Below are 27,499 nucleotides of genomic sequence, written 5' to 3' on the forward strand. Positions count from 1 at the left end.
AGACCCTCAAGCTCAACTACATAACCTAATGCTCAATGTAACATCCAAGTGTCAATTGGACTCAATACATAAAGCCCAACAGCTCCCACTGTGACGAAATTCAAATGCTAGATGAGCAGACAAGGCTCAAAACATCATGTGGAAGGCATCTATACATCCAAGATCCAAGTAGCATATATTTGGGATCATCCAACCCAAGTAACTCACATGGCTCTTACGATAGCATCAAATGACCATATATAATAGTGAATGAGAGCCAATGTCAAGAGGCAAAGTTGCAATCTCAACTCAAGAGCATTCCAGAAGTACAACCAAGTATGTGGCATCAACCATAGACATCAATGTAGCATGCCGAGTAGTCGATAAGCATCAACAAGCAATATGCATTAAGTTTCTCTGACAAAATAGTATTTAGGAATGCTTATTATAGTAGTAAAAAACCTCAGTAAAATTGAGCAAATAAGTGCTCAAATCAGTCCAAGAAGCATCCAAGACAATGCCATGGCATTCCTCAAGTATCGGGGTATGAGAATCAATAGACATAAACAAGAGCTCGAAACTCTGAGAGTATGTTGTCCCAGATGTTATTACAATAAACTTTCCACAATATACAACCAATGTCAAAGATCTTTTAGCTCAATAGGAGTATCCAAGACCACAATGCTTATGATACAGAGTTACTAGCAATGCCCAATGATTGTTGAAGTGTCTGAGCAAGCATTGAGCTGCCACATGTGCTATCCAAAAATAGCCTGAAGATCAAGTGTAAATCACACCAAGTGCTCTCCTATTGCTACTGCCTGTGTTGCCCGCTATAGGGCTCAAAACGATGATCAATGACCTCTAACAAGGTCCTAGATCAAGGCCTCAAGAGATCCCGATGAATGCTAGAGCAATGGATGATCAATACAAACCTCAAGTGGTGAGGCTATGGCTGCCAATGAAACCTTGAACTGTAAGTATTCTCCATGAGTTGAAGCAAGGCCGAGTTGAGCTCCTTAATGCCGTTGCAATGGCTCTGATACCGGTGGGGAGGAGTGAGCCATGAAGTGGAAGCATGGAGCAAAAGCAGGGGCTATGGAGAGAGAGAGAGAGAGAGACACACACACACACACACACACACACACACACACACACACACACACAAGATGTGGGAACTCTCACAGTCACAATGTGTGACCGGCCTTCCCTTTATTCAAATGTCACTGAAAGAATAAAGAATAAAGTGACAGTGATGGGTGCCTACCACACCAGAAGTGTACAAGTGTGCGTGTAACTAATACACAGTGTAGGTACTATGAGTGTAACTAATACATAGGCAGCTAGGCACATATGCCTTTACCCCCAATAGGCCAAGAGTCACACACTCATCAATAGTGCAACAAGCCACATGTATATAAGAAACATTGAAAGAGTAGAGTTCAATATGGAAAGGAGATTAGTATCTTTACTATATGTAGAAAAGCATGCTACAAAGCTCAATTTACAAGTTACACTTAAGAACATTACGTCCTGTATAGACTCAACATACATATAAGAGGGCCTTCACACACAGATTGCACTGTAATTTAATGTTTGCTTTTCTACACCTTCACATGACAAACTATGCCGCTATTTCCTAACTTTTGCTCTTTCGATAGAGTTACAAATCCAAAGTATACTTTTCATGGTAAACCAACAAATTATGCCCCATGGGAAACCCTCCTAACACATAGACGCCCAAAAACACACTGCCACGTTTGCAATACAAAATTTAAATTCTCTAGAAACCAATGGGATGCTTTTCTTCTTGAAATAAAGAAAAGTCACAGTGGTTCGGTCGTTCAAAACAAGCCAATCCAAAACAATTTGTGGCCAGAAATGCGACGCGAAAGACATTCGTTTGTTGTGATAGACGTCTCTCTCCACTACGAGTCTCCGAGAAGAGAAGCAGGATCCTGTTGTCTGCTCGCATGCACTACCTACGCTGCCTGGATTGCACAGTACGCCATAATAACTGCCCGCCTGCTTTCTGAGTTTTCACTTTATCATTGTTAGACAAGGTTGTTGATGACTGCAGCAGTACTTCCAGGTTGTTTGCAATCTAATCTTTCCATGCATTGTCTGCCCATCAAGTTTGTATATTGAACTGATTTTCAGCAGATCTCTGTCTTTCCCTTTGCTAGGCTAGATGGCCAGAGTACTGGATGAAAACTATCTTGCCATTACAGCTATTGTGACTGTTGGTTATCTTCACTCATATTTCAATTGGTCATTTTCCTGGGGATTATCGTCCACGTACTGATAATGGCTGGCATTTGCCTGTTCAGGTTGCATACCAGCTGTTTTTCTTCTTAATCGCAGCAGCGTGTAAGTTTGACAAAGTAACCGACTTTGCAGGTAGTCTCCTCACATTGCTCGGTATTTTCCGCTTGAGATAGTTTTAAAAATGATAGTGTTGAATTTTCTTTCAAAATCATTGGATGACAGGGAGTACCAATTTCGTGATTTTGGCTCTTCTCACTGCCATCCTGCATGGATCATGGCATTTTAGGCAGGTACATGAGTAACATTGTTATTGTCTTATCTTACACTAAGAAAATGGTAATAGTTTTGTTATCGTATTATGTCGGGGTTTGCAGATATCATATTGCATGGCTTTTATCATCCGTTCACTTTTGCTTTATTCTGTTGTTGCCTATATTTATAACAATGTATACCTTGGACAGATTGTTTTGACTGCTTTCGTGGCAATATGGGGTCTTCGTTTGGGGATATTCTTACTTCTTCGGTAAATATGCTACTCTGTCAATGTCTCAAGAAGTGTGTTCCCTTTGGTTGTCTAATGCCTAATCTAGTACGATGATACTGGTACAAGCAAGTAGCAATACGGGGTATGACTACAATGATGCTGATGCAAACAATAAAGTAGGATTGGAGCTGGTACAGCTGCAGTAGAACATCTTAGTGGGATTTAAAACTAACTAATACCATGTCAGTATGGGAACACTACTTAGTTTTAACAATTAAAAGTTGACCACTTTAATGAACTTCTTGAAAGTTGGGGCTGATTCTGCTATGAGGTCCTTCCTTTTGGATTATCAAACGATCCATGATGGTTTAGAAAGAGCATAAGCTAGGTTATTGCCCTTTACTTGTAGAGATTTTTCTTGGTGATTTTATAGTTCTAGACCCTCAGCATCATCAAACATCAAGTTTATCCATCAATAGGTTGCACGCTTGTGGAGAAAAATTACATCCCAATAAATATCATCTTGGTTAACCTAGAGTAAAGTTATTGGGGCACATAGTATTAGAAACAAGCAATGCCAAAATCAAGGCTATGAATTTACTTCATTATTTTGAGGATGCAACAAAGTTCTTGAACATTGCTTCAAAAGGTAAAATATGTGTTTCTAATGTCCAGAACTCACATCCATCTTGTGCAAAGGTGGGTAGATCACTTCTTTTTCCCCCAAACAACATCAATTGAGATCAACAACTTAGATTCATCCCAAAAGGTTCCTCCTTGGGGTAGTGAGAGATAGTTTTGGTTCTTTCCGCGCATTTTTCATAGCCTCCCTTGGGAGTCCCTAGGCTTCTTGCACATAATGCATTTTGCCCACTTTAGGCATTGCTTGATCATTTGTAAAGATCAAAGTATGTTTTGCCAAGCTAGTTTGTGCAAGATTGTAATTAGGGACGTTCTCCTTTCATATGATTGCCATAGCATAAGAATGAAGTTAGGCACAAGGGTGCCACATGAGATGTTCCAATTAACTTACTATGTAATCTTATGCATTCTAAAAGAATTGTAAGTTTGGATATATCTCAAAATGGGGTGATATGAAAGGAGTAATGTTTGCATCACAATATCATGTTGCCTTTGTGGCTTGAAATCTCAAATCAGCTCAAACTCTCTAAAGTGTGTATTGATACATTTGCACATGCCTTCTTTCCCAATACAAAAGTGTACATGGCTGCACTATTGTGTAGGCAAGGTTTACTCCTTACAGTGCATTTGAAGTAGCTTGCTCGTTTGACATTGTTTCTTGGAAAACCAATATCATTGTGCTGTTTGGCATGTACAATTGTATGCTGACTTGAGCCCATTCTAGAGAATTGTTTTGACATTGCTTGATTCCTCAACTAAAGAGATTTTCAAATTCATTGATGCCATAGAGCACTCTAGGATTGTCAAAAGTGGTGCAACAATGAAAGCATAGACAAGTGCTGAAATAAATTGTTGAACACAAGATAGAAGAGAAATAAAACAAAAGAAAATTGCAAAAGAAGAGAACTTAGAGATGTGCTTGGAAAATGGAATCCATATATCAAACACGAGATGACGCGTATAATAGTGAGTCTCTAGCTCCAAGGCACTGGCACTGGCTCCCTCTCTCCACAAAACTTGTAGGTGAAGATACATCTAAATGAGGGAGTCGGGTACATAAAGAAGAAAATAATGCCAAAATAGGGGCAGATCGACTAACATTTAATGCTAGTTGGCTAGTATAAAATGCCCCAAATAAGCATCATAATGAAATGCCTAAATAACCTAGCCATGCTCCGCGTAGGTCAGACTTACACATGAGCTGTCTGGACTGCTAACACTCTCTCTCAGATCATGGGTGATGTGATACAATACAATGATACAATGATAAAGACTAATTATAGTCTATACAACAAAGAACCCCTAGAGTAGAACCATGGATACCCAAGCTTGTGGGTGATCAAGCCACCATCATGGTGCCTCGGAGAGAACCTAATGTTGATGTCAATTGTATCAACTTCTGAAAATAAAGAAGAGTCATAATAGATCTTTGTGTTCATCAACAATGTCTCCCAACAACATACAAAACTGCCAAAGTGTCCCCTCACAAGCTTGGATTAGGAGCCAATCCCTCTTTTTGCCAAAGAAATAGCCCATCATGAACGCGGATGTTATTTCCAGCCCCAGGATTTGAATTTGCCAGACTTTGGTTGATGCGTTAGGAACGTCCCTCTCTGGAATGTGTGTACCTGTATACTTATATAGATGAGGCTCGATTGCCCCATCTCACCACATTCTCACACTCTCTCTTTGGCACTGGAGAGTCATGAGGGATGACTGCCTCACCTGGACTAGAAAGTATTAGAGGAAGGGGCAGCCAAGTCCTTCTCTCGGTTTAAAGAAGTGGATCCCTGTCGTGCCTTGGACTTCTCGGCCGAAGGATTAGAGTCAGAGTTTGAGGAAGAGGACGACTTGTCGGAGGAGTCCACATCCCTCTTTTTCTTTGTCTTCTACTTCTGTGAGGCCACTAACTCCTTGCAGTCTTTTTTAAGTGGCCCTTTTTACCGTAATGATAACACTGGGCCTTCAACTTCTTTTTCCTATCACCCCTCTTTGAAGTTGTAAATACCTCACTAGACCCTCTGGAATGAGACGAAAGCCGCCCCTATAAATGGAAAGATGCCTCATGAGTCATGCTCAAGCAACATCGAGGATATATGTATAAAAATGATGTATGCGTCCTCAAAGCATTCACCACTCCATGAAACTCTAGGGGGAGCTTGTAGAGTACCGTTTCCACTAGATGTGCCTTTGGAAAGACAAATTGCATGTGTCAAAGCTAGTCTTGGACTTGTGTAACATGGAACAAAAATGATTGAATGGTGTTCTTTGGCTCAAACTTGATCTACTGAAGCTGTCCATAAAGGGCCCGAACATGCATGGGGGAAAATATCTCGTATAACATTTGAAGCTTCGACCATATTTTTGGTGATGCCATGTAGGAGGTGAGTGTTGATAGAACCTCTTTAGAGATACACTGAATCAGTGCAAAATATGCATGTGTATCGTTTGAATCCCATGTAATCATAGCTTTCTCATGGTTGTCCTTATCAAAATCTTTGGGAAGAGGAAAATGATATTGAGGCCGAGGAATAGCTCCACATACAATGTACCAAATTTGCTTCTACACAAACCATGCTTTCATCATAGCACTCCATGTAAGATAGTGAGATCCATGTAACTTATCATTTGTAGAAGTGCACGGAGGAGCCATTGAGAGAGAAGAGAAGATAGAGAATAGAGAGTATATGGAGAGGGAATATAGCCAAACCAATAGCAAAGCTTCACAAATTGAGAATTCACATGCAATGTAACCAAAATTTGATAAAAAACGAAGGGCAATTGGTGCAAAATGAACAAAAAATAGTGCAAAAATGCGAGAAATAGCAAAAATGTCATGTATGGTTTGCCCAGCCATGGTCGGGCAAAAAATGAAAAATGCAGGCTGGTGGAGCATTTAATGCAGTAAATTGATGATTGCAGGCTGGAATCTAGGCACAGGCTGAGAACGCAGGTTGCTGGTCTGAAAAACGCAGGCTTGATCAGCAGGGGGAAAAAAGACTTGTAATCAACAAAAAAAATTGCAATAGGAACTTAGATGTTGCAATTTGACTCCATGTCAGAAGTGGCATCGATGAAGGCATAGACAAGTGCTGAAATAAAGTGCTGAATACGAGAGGAGAAAGAAAACAAAAGAACATTGCAAAAGAAGAGAACTTAGAGATGTGCTTAGGAAATGGAATCCATATACCAAACACGAGAATGACACGTACAACAGTGAGTCTTTGGCTCCAAGGCATTGGTACCGGCTCCCTCGTGAGCTGGGTATATAAAGAAGAAAATAATGCCAAAATAGGGGCAGGTTGGCCAACATAAAATGCCTCAAATTAGGATCACAATAACTATAATAAAATGCCTAAATAACCTAGCCATGCTCGACATGACTCACATGAGCTGTTTGGACTGCTAACAGGGATTGGTTATACCCCTTTGGGTTCAATTTTGCTTGATGAGCAAGAGCCATGGACTGCTTGGAAAACTTATTGGTCAATTTGCAGATGATGGGTAGCATATATTGGTACTTGATGAAGTTTTGTGGTGGAGAGAAGGCGAACAAGATTTGAAAAATGAAATGATGAGTAGAGTTACGGAAGAATATATTAATGAATGCTTGGATCTCTAAGAAATCTTGTTAGGTAAAGTGTTCTTGTGGAAGCCTATGATAGGACTTTCATTAGAGGATCAATTAAGAAAGAGAGATTAATCTTAAATGGGAGGTGTACATATGAGAGAGAGAGAGAGAGATTAATGCTTGCAGAAGGCCAAGTGACCTATGAGGCCCAAGTTTGTAGTGCAAGTGAAACAATGTCTCATCATGAACTATATGATAAAATGGAATAAAAGCAAGTAGAAGTAGATCATGTCTCTTAGATGCTATGTGAAGATATGCTAGGTTTTGCACGTAGAAAACATAGAAAGTATTACCACGGTTGAAACATAGAGACTTAGGCAGTGATATGCAAAACTCAATCCCTAAATGCAAAATGCAGAATGCAAAAACACAAACACAAATAGAGAACAAAGAGAACTCTGAAGTAAATGAATCAATGCTGTAAATGAAGGGAAGAATTTACAAGATGCTCAAGGGTAGAGCTGTCCAATAGTTGGTGGCTCTTGCAAGAGTGGGCTTAGGGAGGTGTCGTTGTATGTTATCTATCAGAGATAGATCCTAATGCAATAACCTTGAGTCGGAGTAAAGGTTGATAAAGAAAAGTGCTGAAAATAAAAAAATGACCTAATGTAGGTGATGGGAGTTGATCATTGATAGTAGTGGGAGGCTGGCCGATAGCTATAGACTATGTAGCAGTAGTCGCTGGGGGCTTGACAGCTAGTGGAAGAGGGTTGATGGTTGGGCGACAACTGTAGAGCACGTAGTAACAGCTGTTGGGGGTTGGACAACTCGTGGAAGAGGGTTGGTCCTCCCAAATTAGGGTTTTGCATGTAGGACATAGAAACTCTCTAGAATGTGGGACACAGAAACTCTCTAGAACTGTTGCCTGTTTAATGAAACTTTTGGTAATTTGCTATTTTAGGGCTGTTTTAAAGAGCTTATCAATGGGTAATGAAATTTTAGCTCAACATCCCCTCTTAGGCCCAAAGTTGGAACCAAGAAGGGACTAGAATAATGGCTCAAGCCCATTTTTGCCCCAAGGCATTCCATCCCAAAGCAGCCAAGGCATCGGAGAAAGGAGCACGTTGGCTGCGTAGTGGCCTACCAAGACTAGAGAGAGAATGATTATCTAACCAAGGGAGTCTTAAGTGATCACCTAGAGAGGCCAAGCATCGAACAAAGGGTGCTGTCGATTGCCCAGTGGCTTACCAAAATCTGCAAAGGCTAATGAAACCACATTAAATCCTTCTTTTTTTTGTTGGGAAAATGGATATGGTTTGCAGCTTTTCAAGTAACAATGCCCCAGGGGGAGAATGAACCGGGATGTTTCGATCTAACACATCACAAAACAAACAAGCTAACCCAACCACTTGAGGGTATTGATGCCAAGGAAAAGGGTGTCGTAGTAAGGTGGTGTGGTGGTGAGAACCGCTAGTGCAAGGACATCTCAGGATTCGTCTAGGTGTGCTCTGCATAATGAGATGCATAAAAAGTAGTGTGCTACATGAAGAGAATGCAAGTGCCACTTGGACAATGTCCCTTGTAGAAAAATTGTCCACTTGCCCAAGCACCCTTTATAAAGATGATGAAATTATGCAATGCAAAGGAGAAGGGACAACAGGGAAGAGAGGCCAATGTTGAAGACGAGTGCCGAAACTTGTAGAATACTAAGAAAGGGTAGGAGGTCTCCCTCAACCATGGATGTTGAAGCCAAACTAGGAAGAGGAACTTAATATCGGTTTTGGTGTGGTACCAAGAACCATGAAGATGAAGATGAGGATGAAGCACCCCGATTGGAAGAGCAAGGTAGAAGTCACTACCATCATCCGTGATAGCATCAATGAGAGATGATGCACGATCTACCTTTGGAGGGGAAGCCTCCATGTTGGTAGAAGAGCAAATCTCCTAGGAAGATGAAACCATGAAAGTAATGGAGCACAGGCCATGTCTTCAGTCCAAAAAGGATTGATTCAAACTTGCATTTTCGCCCTACAGTGAAATACATTACCCTGCAAGAGAGTTCAGAATTTGTAAAATAAAGGTTAGTAGTGAGATAGATTAAAACAAAACGGAAAAGTAAAACTAAATGAAAAGCAATGCAATGAGGTGTGTGTATGAGTGAATGTAGGAGAAGATTGAAAAAATATGGCTAAGCCTATATGAAACTAGCCTAAGACTCCTAAGCATGATCCAAGGACTCCTAAGAGACTAGCCCAAGGGAAGGTAATGACCAAACCAATCAGAGATGCTATGAGGCATTGAAGTGAGGGGGAGATCCTGGATCCATTGCATTGGTGGGCTAGTGATCACTTATGGACATAGATACCAAGGGGTGGAGAAATTGTGCTACCTCTCGGGGAAGATCTCTCTCAACTTCCTTGGAGTGGTACTAACATTGTTAGAAGGGATTGAGGTTGGTTTAGAACTAGGGATTGGATTCAGCTTTGGTGTGGGTAGAAGACTCTTAGCTGGGGATGAGGTGATTTTAGGTGTGGACCTAAGACCCTTGGCCTTTGAGCGACAATTGTCATCTACATGGCTCAGTTTGTGGCAAAAAGTGCAAAACCTGTTCTTTTCAGGTAAGAAGTGCCAAGAGGATCTTTGTGAGGGTGTGAATGTACTGTTGCCTTTATCCTTTAAAGAAGGAGATTAACCATCAGCATTAGAATGTGTTCTGTGTTCAAGGGCCATTGGGGAAGGCGGAATTGGGTCTAAATGTGGAGGTGATTCCTTTCAACTCCTTGTTTTCTTCAAAGAAGGAGGTGACTCATCAACACAAGATGGGGATTCATGCATTTGAGCAATTGAGGAGGGTCGAACAGTTTGCAAGACGGGGATTCCCCACACAATAGGACCAAAGGGTGGCATTCCTGCTAACAATGTATCAGGGTGGCATTCTCGCTAATGATGCACCAAGGCACAGAGTGATATACTTCTGAGTGGCTAGTGATGGTCTAAAGCCTTGATGTGCATCAAAGAAAATGTGCGCTAAGACTGGGTAACCTACTAGAGGTCTAAAGTAAGGATCTAGATTGAAAGAAGAGGAGTCTAAATATGAAGTGAATGTGGAAGGGAAGGGCGAGAAATGCAAAGGTGAATGGGAAGCACCAAACTCATACTCAAATGAAATAGAGGACTAAGGATTACTTTGTGGAACATCTCGGAACATCTTAGTACCAATTTCTAAAGTAAGGATCTAGATTGAAAGAAGAGGAATCTAAATGTGAAGTGAATGTCAGAGGGAAGGGTGGAAAATGCAAAGGTGAATGGAAAGCACCAAAGTCATACTCAAATGAAACAAAGGAAGGATTACTTTGTGCAACATCTTGGAACATAGAGTTTTCTTCAAACCCATACTGGTACCAATTTGGATCTCTATGGTGACTTACGGTTGATTCTTGTATAACAGGAGCAAAATATGTTAGAATTTGCCAATTCTATGGGTAGTGCCCAATGTTTTAGTCTTTAGTTCTTTTTTAGTTGTTATTGTGAATAGAACTAATGTTATAAGTTGTCACCACTCTCAGAGTTAGAGTTAGTTAACTCTAGTTGAGTTAGAGCTAGGTCTATCTTAGACATATTTTGTACCTTTCATTCTCATTCTTTCAGTTCAGCAAGTACACTCTACTCCTTTGCTTTAACACACTCTCATTGTCTCTCTTTTCTCTCCTCCATAGCTGGCTGTCAATTTCCAACATTTGGTGAGCAAGGTTCTATGTGCGGATTCAATTCAACCACCCTCAGCCAGTGCTGCTCCGCCTAAGGTCCTATTGCTATCACAGCCAGCTCTCTGCTCGAGGAAGAGAAGGACGAGCTACTGCTATTTTCAGCCTGCCGTAGCGCTACGCACAGTCCCGTATGTAGCTAGAGGAGCTACTCATTTTGGAGGAGTTGTTGTTGTTTTCAGCTCTGCTCCTTTTTTTCTCACCTCTACCTGCGATATTCTCAGCCTTGCATGCGATTTTCTGCAAACCCTAAAAAGTGCAAAACCCTAATTTTCAGATTTGGGGTTTTTTTGAAATGTCTGCAATTTCCCATCCATTTTGGTCATCTCTTTTTGATTCTCAGCTCGTGCCTCCCAAAATTTGGGGCTTTTGTCAATTTTGGTGCTAGATTTCATATTGACAATGAATTCAAAGAAATTTCACGATTTCTTTATCACTCTCGTCAAAACTTTTGGGGCTTTTTCTTGATTTGCAGTCCCGCATGTAAATATTCATTGGTAATGCCAACTTTGCATAATTTCATCGACATTTGTGGAAGAAATTTGGAGCTTTTTGTCCTAGAGGCTTCAGCACACATCATGAGGCAGATTCTAGCTGTTGTTCGTTGTTGGCACGCACTTCGAGGTGACATTACTGTAGAATTTCAAGTTGTAAGGTATCCATTTCTTCATTTCCTTTGAAATTTTAGAAAGAAATTTGGGATTTTTACTCGACACGCATTCCAAGGCGGCAAACTTGTGGTATAGCAACATTGAATTCTTGTTACAGTCAGATTGAGCAGAAAATTTTAAGGAAATTCGGTAAATTTTCGTAAGAATCGGCATTAAGTTGCTATAATTTGTACTTTTGAGGGTATACATTACGAGGCAGATATAGTACAACAGTGCATTGCTGTTATCTCTTGGCTGAGTGTTAATTTGGGTCAAATTGGACACACTTTGGCATTTGTGTGATAGTTTGGTACTTGTTGCATAAGCTTGAGGGGATTTTTGGTACTTTGAGAAGTACAATCTATACTTCAACAGAGAAGTATTTGGCTGTAGATTTTTGTCAATTACTGACAACATGGCATGTCAAGGGACTAATGATCAAAGTAAATCCTTGATTGTCTCACTCAAGAGTACAAACTTGATGGATCAAACTACCCATTGTGGAGTTTTATGGTCCGCAACCTTCTTGTAGTGAGAAGGACTTGTGGGACTATGTTACAGGTAAGATGCGCAGACACTTTCTTTGATTGCCTTGTTAGTGAAAAGATCGATCATTTTACACATCCAGACTTGTAAGACCTCAAAATCAGCATGGGATGTACTCGAGCGCATGTTTGCAATATGTAATGAGGCCAGAATATCTTATCTCCATAGAAAGTTGGCCAATGTGAACATGGATGAGGGTGATAGCATGACAGATTATCTTACCACATACAAGATTTGCGCGAGCAGCTGCTCAATGTGGATGAAATCAGTCAGGATGCTAAATTGGTAAACATCACATTGAACTCTCTTCCAGAGTCGTATCTTGGTTTCCATACCTCTTTGATGTTGTCTTTGAGGGAGAGCAGTAGCCCCTTGTATTTGTGGAGTTGAAAGGCCTCTTGTTGCAAGAGGAATAGACTTGGAAGAATGTCGCATTGCGTTAGGAGATGTGGCTATGCTTTCCAAGTTCAAAGGCAAAGGAAAAGTAAAGGAAAATGCAAAAAATTAGCAAAAGGGCGATGTTGGAAAGCCATCAAATAAGGCTATTCAAGACATAGAATAGTCTTAAAAGAAGGGGAAATGCCATTATTGCAAGAAGCCAGGTCACTATATTGATGAATGTTGTAACCAGCCTTCCTTCCGTGGATAGGTGGTAATTCCCTAATTACAACTTAGCTACAATAGTAACATTTATTACAAAATTGAGAAATGCAAATTAACTTATAATCTTGGACAATGGACATCCTGTTGTTCCCAAAACTGGCTCCCCTTTCAGTATTTATTTAACTTTATTGAAGAAGAAGTTGATGTACAGTGGGATTCTCCCAATCCTTTCGGTATTTCAACTACTATTGCTGTCCAAAATGACCAGCAAGTCTTTAATCTGATTTGCCCCTTGATTCGAGCAAACAATTGGCCTTCATCCACTTTGATGGAGATGAAAAATGTCCCAAATTCATTGATTTGCTGGTCCCTCCACTTAAATTTGACTAAAAACAACTTCACCCCTGTTGAATCTAAGTCTTGGAGCTTCCAATTTCAGGCATGCTTCCCGAGGCTTATGCTAAACCCTAATTTCTTCTACAGGTTAGGGTTTACAATAGAGAAATCTAAAATTTCTTTGAGTCTTTGGTGATCTCAATGCTGTAATCTTTGGAGCAAGTCTATAGAAAGGTTGGGAGATGAGAGAGAATGCTGAGGAGAGAAAAAATTCAGACTTTCTTCGTGAATAATTGAAGAAAATCTAGCATTTATTGTTGCTGCCCTGTCTCAACAGCTTGTGGATGTAAAGAAGTGAAGAAAGTCAGTCATTTACTGCTGCTGCTCTGTCTCAATAGATGCTGTCAGTTGTTGTTGATTGGTTTTCTCCTATCCCTAGTTGCCCTAAAAGGTCCTCCAATGGCTGCAAATCAGACTAGTAGCATCTCCTTCCTCTCTCTTGTAGGCTAAATACACTCAAAATGCCTCATTCAAGCCTATGACGTTTTTTCAGACTTACATAGGCATTTTTGACAAGTAACAGTTTTCCCAAATAGTTTTTTCAGCATTATTCATAATTAAATATTAATTTTTAGTCTTTAAATATTGAAAATTAATCTAATAATTATTTTGGCACCCTGAAAAATAATCCGACTGGCCAATAATTAAATTGACTATGCAACTTCCATTCTTGAGTGTCTTTGTGCTATCTTTGATAATTAGATTGGCGTTAGGTACCATTAAATGCCACTTCTCTAGTGTCACCAACAATTGACACTTATGGCCAAATGAAAGACCTAGGTCAACAACTAGCACCAGATACCACCAAGTACGTGTGCGGTATAATTGACAGCAACTTTTGCCTTTGATATCCCGTGATTTCCTCAGGTCCTGGGCTCGTAAATTTACTCTAACCCCAGTTACATCTCACATGTGCAACATTTACTTAACCATGTGGTTAAAATTTAATCCACATGTCAAGTGAGGTTTCAAAAATACATGTCCGCATGACAAAATGCCATAAGAGACTAGCCAAAGGGAAGAAAAAGGAATTCGGTTTGGCTGTCCAAGAGATATCAGCTAGCAAATCTATTGATGGTGATGCTTCAATCAACTTTGTTGAGGAGGACTATGCATTTTTGACTTGTAGTTATGATTCTTCAATGGCTGATTCAGCATTTAATGTTGCTAAATGCAGCATACATGGTATTGATAGTGGAGCTTCAAAGCACATCACCTTTAGGGAGTGTTTGTTTTCCTCTTTGCATTCAACCCTGTTGGGAAGTGTGTTACATATGTGAACAACAGTAGTTATGATGTTTGTGGCATTGGGATGGTCACTATTATTGCTGCAGATGCTTCTGACTCCATGCTTCTAAATCTCTTCATGACTCCTTAGCAGAATGGTGTTGCTAAAAGGAAGAATCACATTCTTATGGAGATGACTTGTTGTATGCTCAAAAGCAAGGGGTTGTCTTATTAATTTTGGTTAGAAGGCCTTCAGTGTGCAAATCATGTATTGAATCGTGTATCCACTAAGGCACTAAAGACGACCACCCCGTATGAAGCTTGCCATGGCAAGAAAACCAAGGTTGACTACTTTTGGGTGTTTGGTTGCATAGCCTATCCACATGTTCCGAAAGAGCTTCGTGGGAAGCTTGATGACAATGTTGTAAAATGCATATTTATTGGCTACAGTTTGGAAAGCAAGGGCTATTGCTTATATGACCCACGCACAAAGAAAGTTTTTGTCAGTAGGAATGTCATATTTGCTAAAAATGCTGTCTTTGAGGGTCTCTTGCCACTTTGTTTGGAGTTTGAGCCTGCTGTAAATGGCCGGATAGACATAATACAGCAAGCTGTTGCTGCACCATATGCTCCTGAACATCAAGGTATTGATGATGGTTTGCCACACGCAGTGGAAGATGCATTACAGCATGAAAGGGCTGCTGTAAATGCAGCAAAAACAGTCTCGAGATGGCTGTTACAAACTCTCCAAGAGAGTTAAATGGATGCTCCTTTAGCTCAACATACTAGAAGGGTTGCTAGACATGCAGCACGTGATGCAGGGGGAGCCCATTTGGCTGATTTTACGGAAGTAGATGATTGTGATGAGCATGTATTTATGAGCTCACTGTTGGATGATGATGAGTCTACTTCCTTGGATGAAACTCAGCAAGATGTACATTGGATGCAAGCCATGCAGGATGAGCTAGACTCTATTGCCACTAACTCTACATGGGATCTTGTGGATTTACCACTTGGCAAGAAGGCCATTGGCACAAAATGGGGTTTTAAACTCAAATGCTAAGCTAATGGTACCATTGACAGGTATAAAGCACGATTAGTAGCAAAAGGCTATGCACAGAAGAATGGTATAGATTATGAAGAGACTTTTGCTCTTACATCTTGTATGAGTAAGGTACATTAGTTGAACATGAAGACAACATTCTTGAATGGGGATTTACATGAGAATGTTTATGTGTCAAAACCTCTAGGGTTTGTGGTTAAGGGGAAATAGCACATGGTATGCAAGCTAAACAAAGCTTTTTATGGTCTCAGACAAGCTCCTTGTGCATGGTACTCTAAAATTGACGCATATTTGGCCAGCAAAGGATTCAAAGACATTCCAATTGCTCCCACTCTATACATTAAGAATGAAGGGGGAGGCTTGCTGATTATCATTCTTTATGTAGATGACATGCTACTCACTGGACCTTCAAATGCAAAAATTGCAGATTTTAAGGCTGAATTAAAACATGAATTTGTTATGTTAGATATGGGCTGTCTACACTATTATTTGGGGATCGAGTTCACCCAAAATCAGCATGGTATTATCATGTCACAGTCACAGTATGTGGATAAGCTGTTACATAGGTTTAATGTGCAAGATTACAAACCTATGTACACTCATATGGAGCTAGGCTTAAAGCTGTCTATGCATGATGGTGAAGAGATGTCTGATGTTGCAATTTATAGCCATGCTATTGGTTGTCTTATTTATCTTTGCAACACATGCCCTGACATTCAATATGCTATATATTGGCAAGCTATTAAGCAGATCTTTAGATACTTGCAAGGTACTCAGTCACATACATTATTATTTCTTGGGGGAGATTTGTAATTACAAGCTTACAATGATTTAGATTGGGTCGGTGATGCAGACACTAGGCAGTTTGCTAGTGGACACTGTTTCTTTCTGGGCCGCCCGTGCATTTCATGGCTAAGCAAGAAATAGCCTACAATGGCTACCTTGTCATGTGAAGCTGAGTATAGGGCAGCCTTCACGGCAACAATGAAATGTGTATGGTTACGTAGATTGTTGACTGATCTACATTTACCTTTGAAGGGTCCTACACCCATTCTTTCTGATAGTCAGAGTGCTATTGTAGTAGCATGAAATCTTGTGTTTCATGCTCACACGAAACATATTGAGTTGCATTACCATTATGTGAGAGAGAGATGCTATGCAGGAGAGATCAACTTGATGTATGTTTCTACATAGGAAAATGTTGTAGACATTTTCACCAAGGTACTACCTTGTGAGAAGTTTGAGGCTTTTCACAAGTCTTTAAACTTGTTACCCTTTGGTAATTGATCATTCCTGTACTTTACCACATTGGCACTACAAGGGGGTGTTAGAATTTGCCAATTCTATGGGCAGTGCCCAATGTTTTAGTCTTTATTTCTTTTTCGATTCTTAGTGTGAACACAACTAAAGTTATAAGTTGTGTCACCACTCTTAGAGTCAGAGTTAGAGTTAGTTAACTCTAGTTGAGTTAGAGCTCGGTCTATCTTAGACCTATCTTGTACCTTTCATTCTCATTCTTTCAGTTCAACAAGTACACTCTACTCTTTTGCTTCAGCACACTGCCATTGTCTCTCTTTTCTCTCCTCCATAGTTGGCAATCATTTTCTAACAACATAGACAAAATTTCAAAATTAAACTCATACAAAAATGGATCGTATGAACTTCCACTAGGCTTGATTGTGAAGAGTTTGAACTTTAGCTGTGTTCTAAGTGGATAGTCTTTCCTCAATTGAGAGGTGATCTGTCTCATTAGTAGAGTGCTCCAATTGAGATGCACCTTGTGAAGGAGTGGGCCTTTTGGAGTGATTGCTACAAGAAATGTTATGAAAACACAAAAATGACCTGATGTAGATGATAAGAGTTGATCATGAGCAACGGTGGGAGGCTAGGCGACTGTTGTAGACCACGCAGCAGCGGTCTCTAGGGCTGGACAACAAGTGGAAGAGGGTTGATGGCTGAAACTTGCAAGACAAGGATAGGGCTGAATGGTGGGCAGCTTGTCTATTTATAGATGTAGATCCTCCCAAATTAGGGTTTTGCATGTGGGATAGAAACTCTCTAGAACCCCTCCCCATTTAATGAAACTTTTGGTAATTTGCTGTTTTGGGGCTGTTTTAAAGAGCTAATCAATGGTAATGAATTTTAGCTCAACATGCTATAGAGTTGTGTAGAGCTTGGGGTAAAGTGAGAGATTAGACAACTTCAATCTTCTTTGACCCAAGTGCATGGGTGAACTTTGTATCTACAAAGTTCACAAGAAGATTGGAATTTGTTTAGAGGAGGGGGCCTATGAGTGAGTTAGGTTTGACTTGTCTTGGTCATCCTAGGCTGATTATGCTTGTTATAAGAAAGTTGAGGATCCATATTTAGAGTCATGTGAAATTATATGACTCTATGTCATGCTACTTGAGGATTGCAATGTTCTGTTGGGTGTGCCCTAGTGCCATAGGGTTCATGGAGTGGTGGACAGCTATTATAAAACTTACCCTAGACCATAGGGAAAATATTCTTGTTTTGGATATAAAACTTAAGGAAGAATTAGTCCTTGCGAGATCAACTCCAACTTTTTCTAATGTAATAGAAAACCATTTTTGTGCGCACTTGGATTTTGCTAGAGATAAAAGTGATAATGAAATTGAAAATGGTTATCTAAGTTGGATAAGGATAGGGCTGATATCTCTGTGAAGATATGCTATGGTTGTATTGAGGCAACAAGAATGCACGACTACGATTGAAACACAAAGTCTCAGACAGTGACGTGCAAAAATCAAACTCTAAAAGAAAAATGCAAAACTCAAAACTCCAAAGACAAAAAATACAAACACAGATAGAGAAGTAAGAGAACTTGGAAGTAAATGGATCAATGCAGTAAATGACTGTAAGAGTGTATAGAATGCTCAAGGGCAGAGTGATGAGTGTTGGAGTGTGATGTCCATTGAAGACGGATCCTGAAATGCAACAAGGTAGCCTCCATTGATGTTTGGCAGCCGTAAACACAATAGTAGATGTTGGATCTGTGACAGACGGAGCTATAAAATGCCGCAGCAAAACATAGCAATAAAATGGCACAAAGTGGCACAAGCGACAAGGTAGAGGCTAGAAATAGGTGCTTCATGGATGAAGAAAGGGGGCAGCTTCGATTGGAAATAGTCGCCGGATGGATGAAGCAAGTATGGGGTTGAGATGTCCTTCGTGAAAGGGGTGTGAACAATGAAGTTCTAGCACCTAAAACTTGCAAAAACGAGATTGTGCTAAATGGTGGGCAACTTGTCTATTTATAGATGTGGAAGGATTCTCCCAAATTAGGGTTTTGCATGTGGGACACATAAACTCTCTAGAACCACTCCTTGTTTAATGAAACTTTTGGTAATTTGCTGTTTTGGGGCTGTTTTAAAGAGCTAATCAAGATGTAATGAATTTTTAGCTCAACAATCTTTGGTAGTATAAAGCGGATTTCTTAGTCTTTTTGGGAGAACTTCTGTCTAAGAGGCTTGAGGACCATCCCATTGATTTAGTGCCGAGCACTAATCCGCCAAATTGGCCACTGTATAGAGTGAGTGCAGCCTAAGAATAAGAGGTTGTGGATCAAGTGAAGGGCTTACTAGACAAGGGGTTGATTTGGTCTAGCTCATTGCTTTCTACTCATCTATTCTTTTGGTCTAGAAGAAGGGTGGTTCATGGTGTGTGAACATTGATTACCATGCCTTGAACAAGATTACCATCAAGAATCAATATTCTATTCTAAAGGTAGGTGATATTCTTGATGATGTTTTTTTTCCCTCAAGATTGATATCCTTAGATGACATCCTTGATAGGCTGGAAAGATCTACAATTTTCAGCCCAATAGATTTGAAGAGTGGGTATCAATTGATATGCATTTGAAAGAAGATGTGCACAAGAACTTTTGGGACAACCTTGGCTTGTATGAGTTTCTCATGACGCCATTTGGGCTTACCAATGCTCTTGCAACATTCAATCAAACGACAGATAGGATCTTTCATCAACCTACATCTCTTGTGGGGACTTTCTTTTATGATATCATATTTATTCAAGGAATGAGATGAAGCATAGGTAGCTTGTGGCTATAGCGTTTTAGGAATTACTCAAGCATGGATTGGTTAGTACTTGTAACAAGAGTAAGTTCTTGGAGGATGTTCATTTGTTAGAGCACACAATCTCTCAAATTGGTATCAGGATGGCTAAAGTGGAGACCATTTGTAGTTGACCAAGTTGCAAAATTTGCATGATGTTCACGATTTCCTAGGCTTATGTTCTTACTACAAGTGGTTGATCTACCGTTTCATAGAGATTGCCTCTCCTCTTTATGCTTTAGAGAAGAAAGGAGTGCCTTTTAGATGGGCTGAAAAGGAGATTGTGGCTTTCAATCATTTGAAGGAAGGCACGAAACACAGATTTCCTTCATTAGAGGCCATAGATCATCATCTTTAATTGCTGACTGTAGAGTTCTCCGTGTTCATCATGTTGTTTTCTTGGTTGGTGGCGCTGATCTTGATGGTGATGGAGCTCTCTCCTGAAATGCGTTTTCTAGACCAAAACGTTTCGTAATCGCAAAATGGTGCCATGTGCCATTTTAGGCCAAACTTGAAACATTTCAGAAAACGTTTTGGGACATAAAAAGTCTGCATGGAATAGCATGCAATGTTTATGGTAAAAATTTGAAGGTTTGGAACCTTTAAAGAAGATGTAATATATTTTGATTCACAAATATGCCGTTTTGAGTGTTGATCAAGCATAGTCAGATGAACCATTTCAATACAACTTGTTACAAGTAAAAAGGGATCTGCACTAGCCCTTTCAATCACGACCTTTCATAAAAGAAAAATCTTGATTATTCCATGTGCGAACATTAAAAAAGAACAATTGAAATGAGGATTGTGCCCACAATTTGGTTCCAACTATAGTCCGTTAATCAAGTGATCTCTCTCTCTCTCTCTCTCTCCAACTTATAATGCATTCCAGCTTATAGCTTCATATAACATCTTCCAGCTTACAACTGTAAGTTTTTGCATATTGATAAATATAAGTTTTTAAAGAAACTCTTGAAATCTTATTAACTAGGATATCTTGTAATCCTTGTTTTCCCTAGATGATGTGGCATTCCTGTTCCCGTTTTGCCCCTTTTGAAAATTCCCGTTCCCATCCCCATTCCCGTTTCTGTTGTCATTCCAAAGTTTCCCTCAACTATGGTTCCAAAGGAGGAGCTGTCCCTCTTGGCAAATGTTTGTTGGAGCTGGGTCACGGGTGATAGCTGCCTGGAACCAGTTGATGGCTGTTCTGATAAGGTCATAGCTATCTTAGCTTATAATAAGCTAAAACATATTGTCTTACCTCGTCCATTTCGACTTAATTGAATGCAACAAATACAAAATTCATCAATTGGAGAATCGAAGGACAATAATTTTCATCAAAGAGTATATGGAAGTTGACGAAACCAAGGACAAGGAAAAAATTTCCTATGAATAAATGAGTGTAATAATATTTGTTTTGGCTTGATTAAATTGCAATGTACAATGGCTCATTTCTACAACATGCAATGGATAAAAGGTATTGCCTTGTTGTAATATAACGCTGATAATATGATACAATACACTTATTTTAATATGTTTCTATAAACTATATTAATTAACACTATTGACTTTGGAGTTTGTTGTGAAGCTCGAGGAATGCCAAATTGTGAAGAGATGCAAGTTGGAGAGAGTAGATCTTACACAAATGAAATGTGCAATGGCTTGTGCTAAAGATATAACACTTTTCCCTCCATTTAGTGTACAATTGGAAAAGGAAATTTGGTGGCTACCAGATAATGCTGTTTTGGGACCTTTTGAGTGGTTTTGGAGCAGTTTTGTGCTGTTTTGGTGTGATTTGAGGTGCTTTGAAGAGATTGATTGCAGTAAGTCTTCCTAGATAGCTTTGGCAGTCTTATGGTGCACTCTTGGCCCAATATGTTGGTCTCTTTGGTGTGGGACCTTTTAGGCCAGTACTTAGAGCCCTGGTAGTTTCTTTGATCATCCTTAAAGGCTTGAGAGGGGGTGTCAAGCACCAAGAAGTTGCATCTAATTATTCATGATCTTATGGCATTTTTCAGGCTCTTAAAACACAAAAAGGTTTAAGTCAATGAATACAAGTATCTAGAAATATGTTAGGTCAAGTGACTCAGAAATGAAAAGGGACTCGTTGTGTAGTGCCATTTTCGTTGCTCTTTATTCCTCTACAGTGCCAGCTCTCCTACATCACCTTGGTGCCCCAAAAGCTCATTGCTGGCATCCTCTCTGTCTCTATCATCTTTGTTATCATTCTCATCATGATATCTTCCCTTTGTGGCTACTGACCAGCTGTCTACACCCTGTTATTCGTGATAGCTGTGTCTCCTGCCCCTGTCCCAGCCTGTAGGCGTTGTGTTTTGATGCTGCCCCTACCACCATTGCTCGTGCTGCGTGACTGTTTCAGACTGCTCATGACCTGAAGGACCATTACATTTTTCAGCTGTTGCTGTCGCATGTTGGACCAGGTGACTTTTCTCTTATTACTTGGCATTAGGTTTGGTAGCTTACTGCACTTGGGATCCGTTCATTGAGGATAGCACTCTTTGACGCTCCCATGAGAGAGTGGTTGTTGGAAAGCCCTACACTCCTCCAGCATCCATTGCATCACATCTTGCATTGATCTATTTTATTCATTCAGCATTTATACTTCATTCATTCTTCATCATCATTGTCATCATCTTTTTCATTTGTGTTTGTTTGAGTTCATTATGTTAGTCATGTCTGTACATTCTCAGTGTTTTCTCTGCAAACCCTCATTGAGTAAACCTTTTCTCACCTTTGCTTTGAGCATTGTAATATTCATTCATACACTACAGTATAAATTCATTACTTTTGATCATAAGTAATTATTTGTTAGTCATGTTATTTGTACAATATTGTGAGTTCCTTGTTAGCCCTCTTGTTTTTATCACGAAACACAGATGTGGTGCTCGTGGGCAACATATGCAGGCCTCCAGTACATTATTGTAGGGCGTTTTCTTGGAGGTCTAAGATTTGTATCAGTGTAGAAAATGCAAGTCTATGGTACATGGCAGCATGAAAACATAGGTCTGTTTTGCAGTTTGCTCCTTTGGACTTGAGATTGTCCTCTTGTATGTTGTCCATCTAGTGCCTGGAATGCTCCCTGCCCCTGATGAGAGTATGGCTCCTTCAAAGATGAGAAATGCTGCAATATGTGGCATCCATCTAGAAATACAAATCAGGCGGTGTGGAAGCGCCACCTGAAATGCAAATCCAGCTGCTGCTCCTATGCTGAAAAGGCAGCTGTTTGGGCATCAAATAGGTGGACTGTGGAAGGAAGTTGCCTAGCTCTTGTGATTTTATTTCTTGAACACCAATGAGATTACATTTCAACTTTGATTTTCTTCCATCTCCTTTTTCTAGATCCTCTTCCTTTAGCCACCTAGAGTAAAAACAATAACTTTGATGTGATCCGGACAAGAAGCAATAATCAGCTGGAAAGTATATGATGTGATGGAGGTGCTCGCTGCTGGGGCAGCAGATACCTTGTCAAACTGAAAGGACAGTGAAACACAACTGTCAACAGCAGCACCAATGAGAATGAAATCTGTGATGATGATACCACAGCAGCAGAGTGTACATGAACAAAATAAGGAATGACGACATCATTTATGAAGCCAGGGAACTGCTTAGAAAAGAGGGCATTATAGACTCACCAAGTTGTCTCTAGTCGCTATACCATAGGCAAGAACACAATAACATTGGGCCACAGTTGCACACTACAAAGTGACCACCCATAAGACATCAGATCATTGTCAATAACAGATGGAAGCGACTGAACTGACCCTTAATGGATTAAAGCCGTGTGAGCTCAATGTCCCCATTTATTTGATTGATAGTGTTCACAAGTAGAAGATGACAAGAGCACATAATCCATCACCATGAGTGACATACAGAAGGCTCTTGGCACGTCTTTCGTTTGTCAAATCATAGATATTGATATGTGTAATGTAACATTATAATCTGTGTCACTGTAAGGTTAGGGTTAGGGTTTTTGATAAATGCACAACATGTACATTGAATCATGAATGGTACAACATATATATTGAACCTAGTCCATACACAGTAAGCCCTTATTTACTCTCAGTGCTTAGAGCTTACTTGACAGCTTGCCTTTGCGCTCTTCTTGTTCAGCCATGATAAGAGATGATAATTCTGCTGGCCAAAAAAGTTGACCTCGAAGAAATGAGTTCTGACAGCACCCTAAGACAACTGGGCTTAGCTGATGACAACTTGCCTAACAAGAGAAACTGAGGTGAAAGATGTTGAAACATCGATACCAGCAGTTGTGATGAAAGAACCCATCCCCTTTCAATGATCATCACATTCTGGTGTAAGACTGGAGGCTTGCAAGCTTGAAATCTGACACATGGAAAATTTAACAGATTTTCTTCTTCCAAGACCAGCTCGACAAACGTGTGGCTTTTCAGTACAGCAGTAAAATCTGTCAAACCAAAGTGAAGTAATGTTAGAACTTCCTAGTCAAATATTATGCATAGCCTAGATCGACTGTGATGACTTCCGGTCCTATTGGGAAGCAGCAAAAGGTGATGTGGCAGCAAGGGTGCAGAGTTGTCATAGCTTTCAGACCAGAATATACCAAAATGGAAAAGTCACAATGTTGACTTGAAGACGTGGATCTTAGTTCTGTTGCCTGTGTTTGATGCTCATTTTAGAGCAGTTCTTTTTCTTGTGTATTCCTGCATGCTAGTAGTGCCATTTACATGAGAGATCTAATATCACAGCTATTTTCAGAATATTGCAGTGGGGTGAGGATCGTCGCTTTGATGAAAAACGTGAAGATCTTGTGAAGTTTGCCATTTTTTGGATCCTACAGGTCTGTTAGTCTCACTGCCACTCCTTTGGGGAGCTAGTTGATACAATAGGTGTGTATTTGATTGCAATATTTTGTTTAAATGACAGGCTGTTTGGGTTTGGACTGTCAGTCTTCCAGTCACCATTGTTAATGCAAGTGATAAGAACCCAGCTGTTGGTGCAGTTGATATCATAGGTTGGGTTCTATGGGCAATAGGCTTTGCTATTGAGGCTGTTGCAGACCAGCAAAAGCTGGCATTCAAAAACAATTCTGGCAATAAGGGGAAGTGGTGTAACACTGGTCTTTGGGGATGTTCTCGTCATCCAAATTATTTTGGGGAGGTATGGATGAGATGTTTATCATGTGATATTATTAACCTGAAAGCTGTCCAGTATTTTTCCAGTGAATTGAGGTCTTAAATTTGATTGGCCTTGTAACTGAATTTGAATAGTTGTATCAGTTCTGAGCAGGCTGCATTTTGCAGTGTGAAATTGCCAATTTTCAGCCAATGTGTTTGTTTGTAGTTAGCTGGCCATTATGTCTAGTAATAAAGCTAGTACTGGAGTTGGGACAAGTTAGGAGTGTGGTTAGACCAAGCTTTAAAAAGATTCTTGGACCACTTAGCCTTCTACATAACTTATGTGCTAAATCTAGTTATAAGACTAGCCTTGCTGGCCCGAGCTTGCACACCTACGAGTTCTACTTATTGGAGGTTTAGCCATCAGGCGTATAAGAAGCCTTGAGATGCTCCTAGCCATATTTTCATGTGCATGTTTTAGACCCAAGTAGCACCTTAATTTACATTGTTACTATCATCTTTCATGTTGTAAAGAGATCGTTATTTTTTTAAACAGATTCTGTTGTGGTGGGGAATATTTATTGGTGCAACACCAGTTTTGACGGGGGGCATGTGGGCAGTGATTGCTGGACCAATATTCATCACTATAGTTCTCTTGTTTTTAAGTGGCATTCCTCTGCTGGAGGTATTTATGTTTTGGCTAACTGTCCAACTTTAATGTGGTCTGCTTAGAAGGTTCTGGCCAGTTGTATTGATGTGATTGCATTTGGCTTGTTTAGGCCTCTGCAGACAAGCGATATGGAGGCAATGCTGAGTATAGAAGATACAAAAGAAGGACAAGGTACTCGTGATGCTTCAGTCGTGTAAAACAGAAGACTTTAATTGGAAGAAACTGTGGTGAAACAGAAGGGTCTGATTTCTAGCTACTTCTAATTGGAAGAAACTGTGGTGAAACAAAAGGGTCTGATTTCTAGCTACTTCTAGCTATGGTCTGGTTGATTTCGAGTGTGGTTTGAAGAACGAGTCCGGGCTAGTTTACACACATACGTCGATGTCTGTTGTATGCATGCTTGCCTGCCAGTCTGCCTACCTTATTATTCATGGAACTTACTATTTTTCCAAGGCATTGTGCTTATAGAACGGAAACACTACGCTTCTGGTGTAAGTTTTTTCATGAATCAAGTTTATCAGGCCTTTTTCAAAAGAGCTTAGATGAGTGTAAGTGCATAGCCTTCTCAACATCGCTGCAGCCAATTGTAGTCCCCTTTTCTGCTGGTAATTACTGTGGACCACACGTTCTGGATGTGCTGCTGGCTTCCTGAAAAGTAGAAGCTTCTAAATACAAGAGGGTCTCACCTGTTTAGTTGCTCATTTTGCATGTACCCTGGTAGATACTCCCGAGTCCCTCTGCTGTCTCCCTAGAGTTGCAATAGTTGAATTTAATATGTTCGAAGCACTAGATAGTGTTGGACAAATCAATCGGGAGGTTGAATGCTAGGTTCTAAGCGCGATGTCTGCATGTTTTGTACAGATTTCGAGTTTTCGAAGGAAGATACATAAAACAATGTGATAATAAGTTGATTGTAATGTGTAAGTAAGTGAGAAGTAATTCAGAATCATCCAGATCACCAATAGTGCGTGCATCTACTGGAGATGTTAGATAGTTGGGCCTGGATCTGTAAGGTCTCACTCTGTTTTCACTTTTTCTAATGAAGTTACTGCCGTTGCAGTCCCCTTGTGCTTCTTCCTCCGCCTATATACGGGAGTCTACCTGGCTGGTTCAAGACGGTATTCCTCTTCGAGTTTCCGTTCTACAGTGAGAAATTGTCATCTGGTGAGGAGCGTTTGCAGTCCGATGCGACGGCAGAATCTTAATAAGTAAATGCTTGTTTAGTATTCATTAGTATTCAATATCTCATTTTGAAGAATAACATTGGACGGACTGATCAAATATTTGCGTGCACAATCTAGCAATCTGAAGTGCTTATTCTGATTTGACAGATTGACATAATAGGGAGTTTTGGTAGCATCACTTTCTGTGCTCAGATCATTGTTGATATCAAACATGTTGTTGATACCGTTACATGTTTCGGTGATCGTTGACGAGCAGTGTGATGATGATTCAGTGAAACAATTATGAGCAGTTTTGCTGTGCTTCACATGTAGATGATGGTACAATCGTACAAGGTTCCCTGAACAATGTACCAAGGATTTGGTCCAAATTCCTGCAGGATACTTGAATGACAAAAATCACTTATTTTGTTGAAGTGAAGGGGGAAGAAACTTAGGGCCTTTCTATTGTCGCCCCTATACGTTCCATGTTCTGATTTTGTGCCGTGGGAAAGCTTCTTGTTAATCTCTCTCTCTCTCTCTCACACGCACACACACACACACACACACACAAATAAATGTAATGGATATGGTTCTCCCCTTATACAAACAAATATAGACAATGAACCAATAAACCATATAAACAAGTAAAATTTTACAAATGAACCAATGAACCATATAAACAAGTACAATTATACAAACCAATGAACCATATAAACAAAACAATATAAACAAGGGTACCGGTGCATGGCTTTCTATTTGATACTATTTTGAAGCTCAATTGTTGTAACATATCTATAAGAACGTTTAGTACATCAAATTTTGTGAATTGAAAAGATTTACAACTAAAATTTTTCTCCTTTTGAGCTTGTTGTGCATTGAAGACACCATGAAGGATGCATGTGATGTGATCATCTTCATCTCGAGAGACTTGTGAGTGTTGTTGCTAAGTTGTGTTGGAGTAGTTCTACCTTCTATTGTTGAAGAATGCTTTTGGATAAGCAAGGACATTCATCATTGTTGTCGGGTGCCATTTATTTGGAGTTACTTATGAATTGGAAAATACTACTTGTTATGCACAAGTAATTAGAGGCTTATTTGCTTTGCAAAGGTGAAGATGGATACCTTAAAATAGAAATTTCTTTGATTCCAAATAAATTGATAGAAAGATGGCTTTATACACCTCTGTGCTTCCATTGTGAAGCTCATATGGCGATGTAGATAGATTTTAAGTGAAGAGCTTAAGGCTATTTGAAAGTACTCTAACTAGGAGAGAA

The 27,499-nt window shown here is 39.9% G+C and overlaps 1 protein-coding gene across 6 annotated transcripts; it reads left to right on the forward strand.

The window, feature by feature from the left end:
* The first annotated feature begins 1,835 nt into the window (after positions 1–1,835).
* LOC148021591 (3-oxo-5-alpha-steroid 4-dehydrogenase (DUF1295)) lies at positions 1,836–26,752 on the forward strand. 6 transcript variants are annotated; one of them, XM_087697032.1, is made up of 11 exons: positions 1,837–2,071; positions 2,143–2,221; positions 2,310–2,379; positions 2,470–2,537; positions 2,709–2,770; positions 24,034–24,115; positions 24,202–24,435; positions 24,949–25,077; positions 25,172–25,233; positions 26,123–26,270; positions 26,394–26,752. In XM_087697032.1, exons 2-10 carry the CDS (start codon positions 2,171–2,173, stop codon positions 26,265–26,267), a joined length of 903 nt encoding a protein of 300 aa, XP_087553158.1. In that variant the 5' UTR covers positions 1,837–2,071; positions 2,143–2,170; the 3' UTR covers positions 26,268–26,270; positions 26,394–26,752. The 6 variants fall into 6 exon arrangements, with proteins under 6 accessions (XP_087553162.1, XP_087553158.1, XP_087553163.1 ...); XM_087697037.1 differs by having other exon boundaries at positions 2,166–2,221; positions 26,123–26,226; XM_087697031.1 differs by having other exon boundaries at positions 1,838–2,071; positions 2,166–2,221.
* Positions 26,753–27,499: the final 747 nt, after the last annotated feature.

Source organism: Lygodium microphyllum, chromosome 17 (assembly GCF_053477565.2).
Source record: "Lygodium microphyllum isolate KBCC chromosome 17, Lygodium_microphyllum_v1.1.10, whole genome shotgun sequence".
Taxonomy (NCBI): domain Eukaryota; kingdom Viridiplantae; phylum Streptophyta; class Polypodiopsida; order Schizaeales; family Lygodiaceae; genus Lygodium; species Lygodium microphyllum.

Coding starts and splice junctions, on each gene's coding strand:
- LOC148021591 (XM_087697032.1), top strand. CDS start 2,171: ATGGCCAGAGTACTGGATGAAAACTATCTTGCCATTACAGCTATTGTG. Junction 2,771..24,033: donor GGGATATTCTTACTTCTTCG/GTAAATATGCTA, acceptor AGCTATTTTCAG/AATATTGCAGTGGGGTGAGG. Junction 24,116..24,201: donor CCATTTTTTGGATCCTACAG/GTCTGTTAGTCT, acceptor TTTAAATGACAG/GCTGTTTGGGTTTGGACTGT.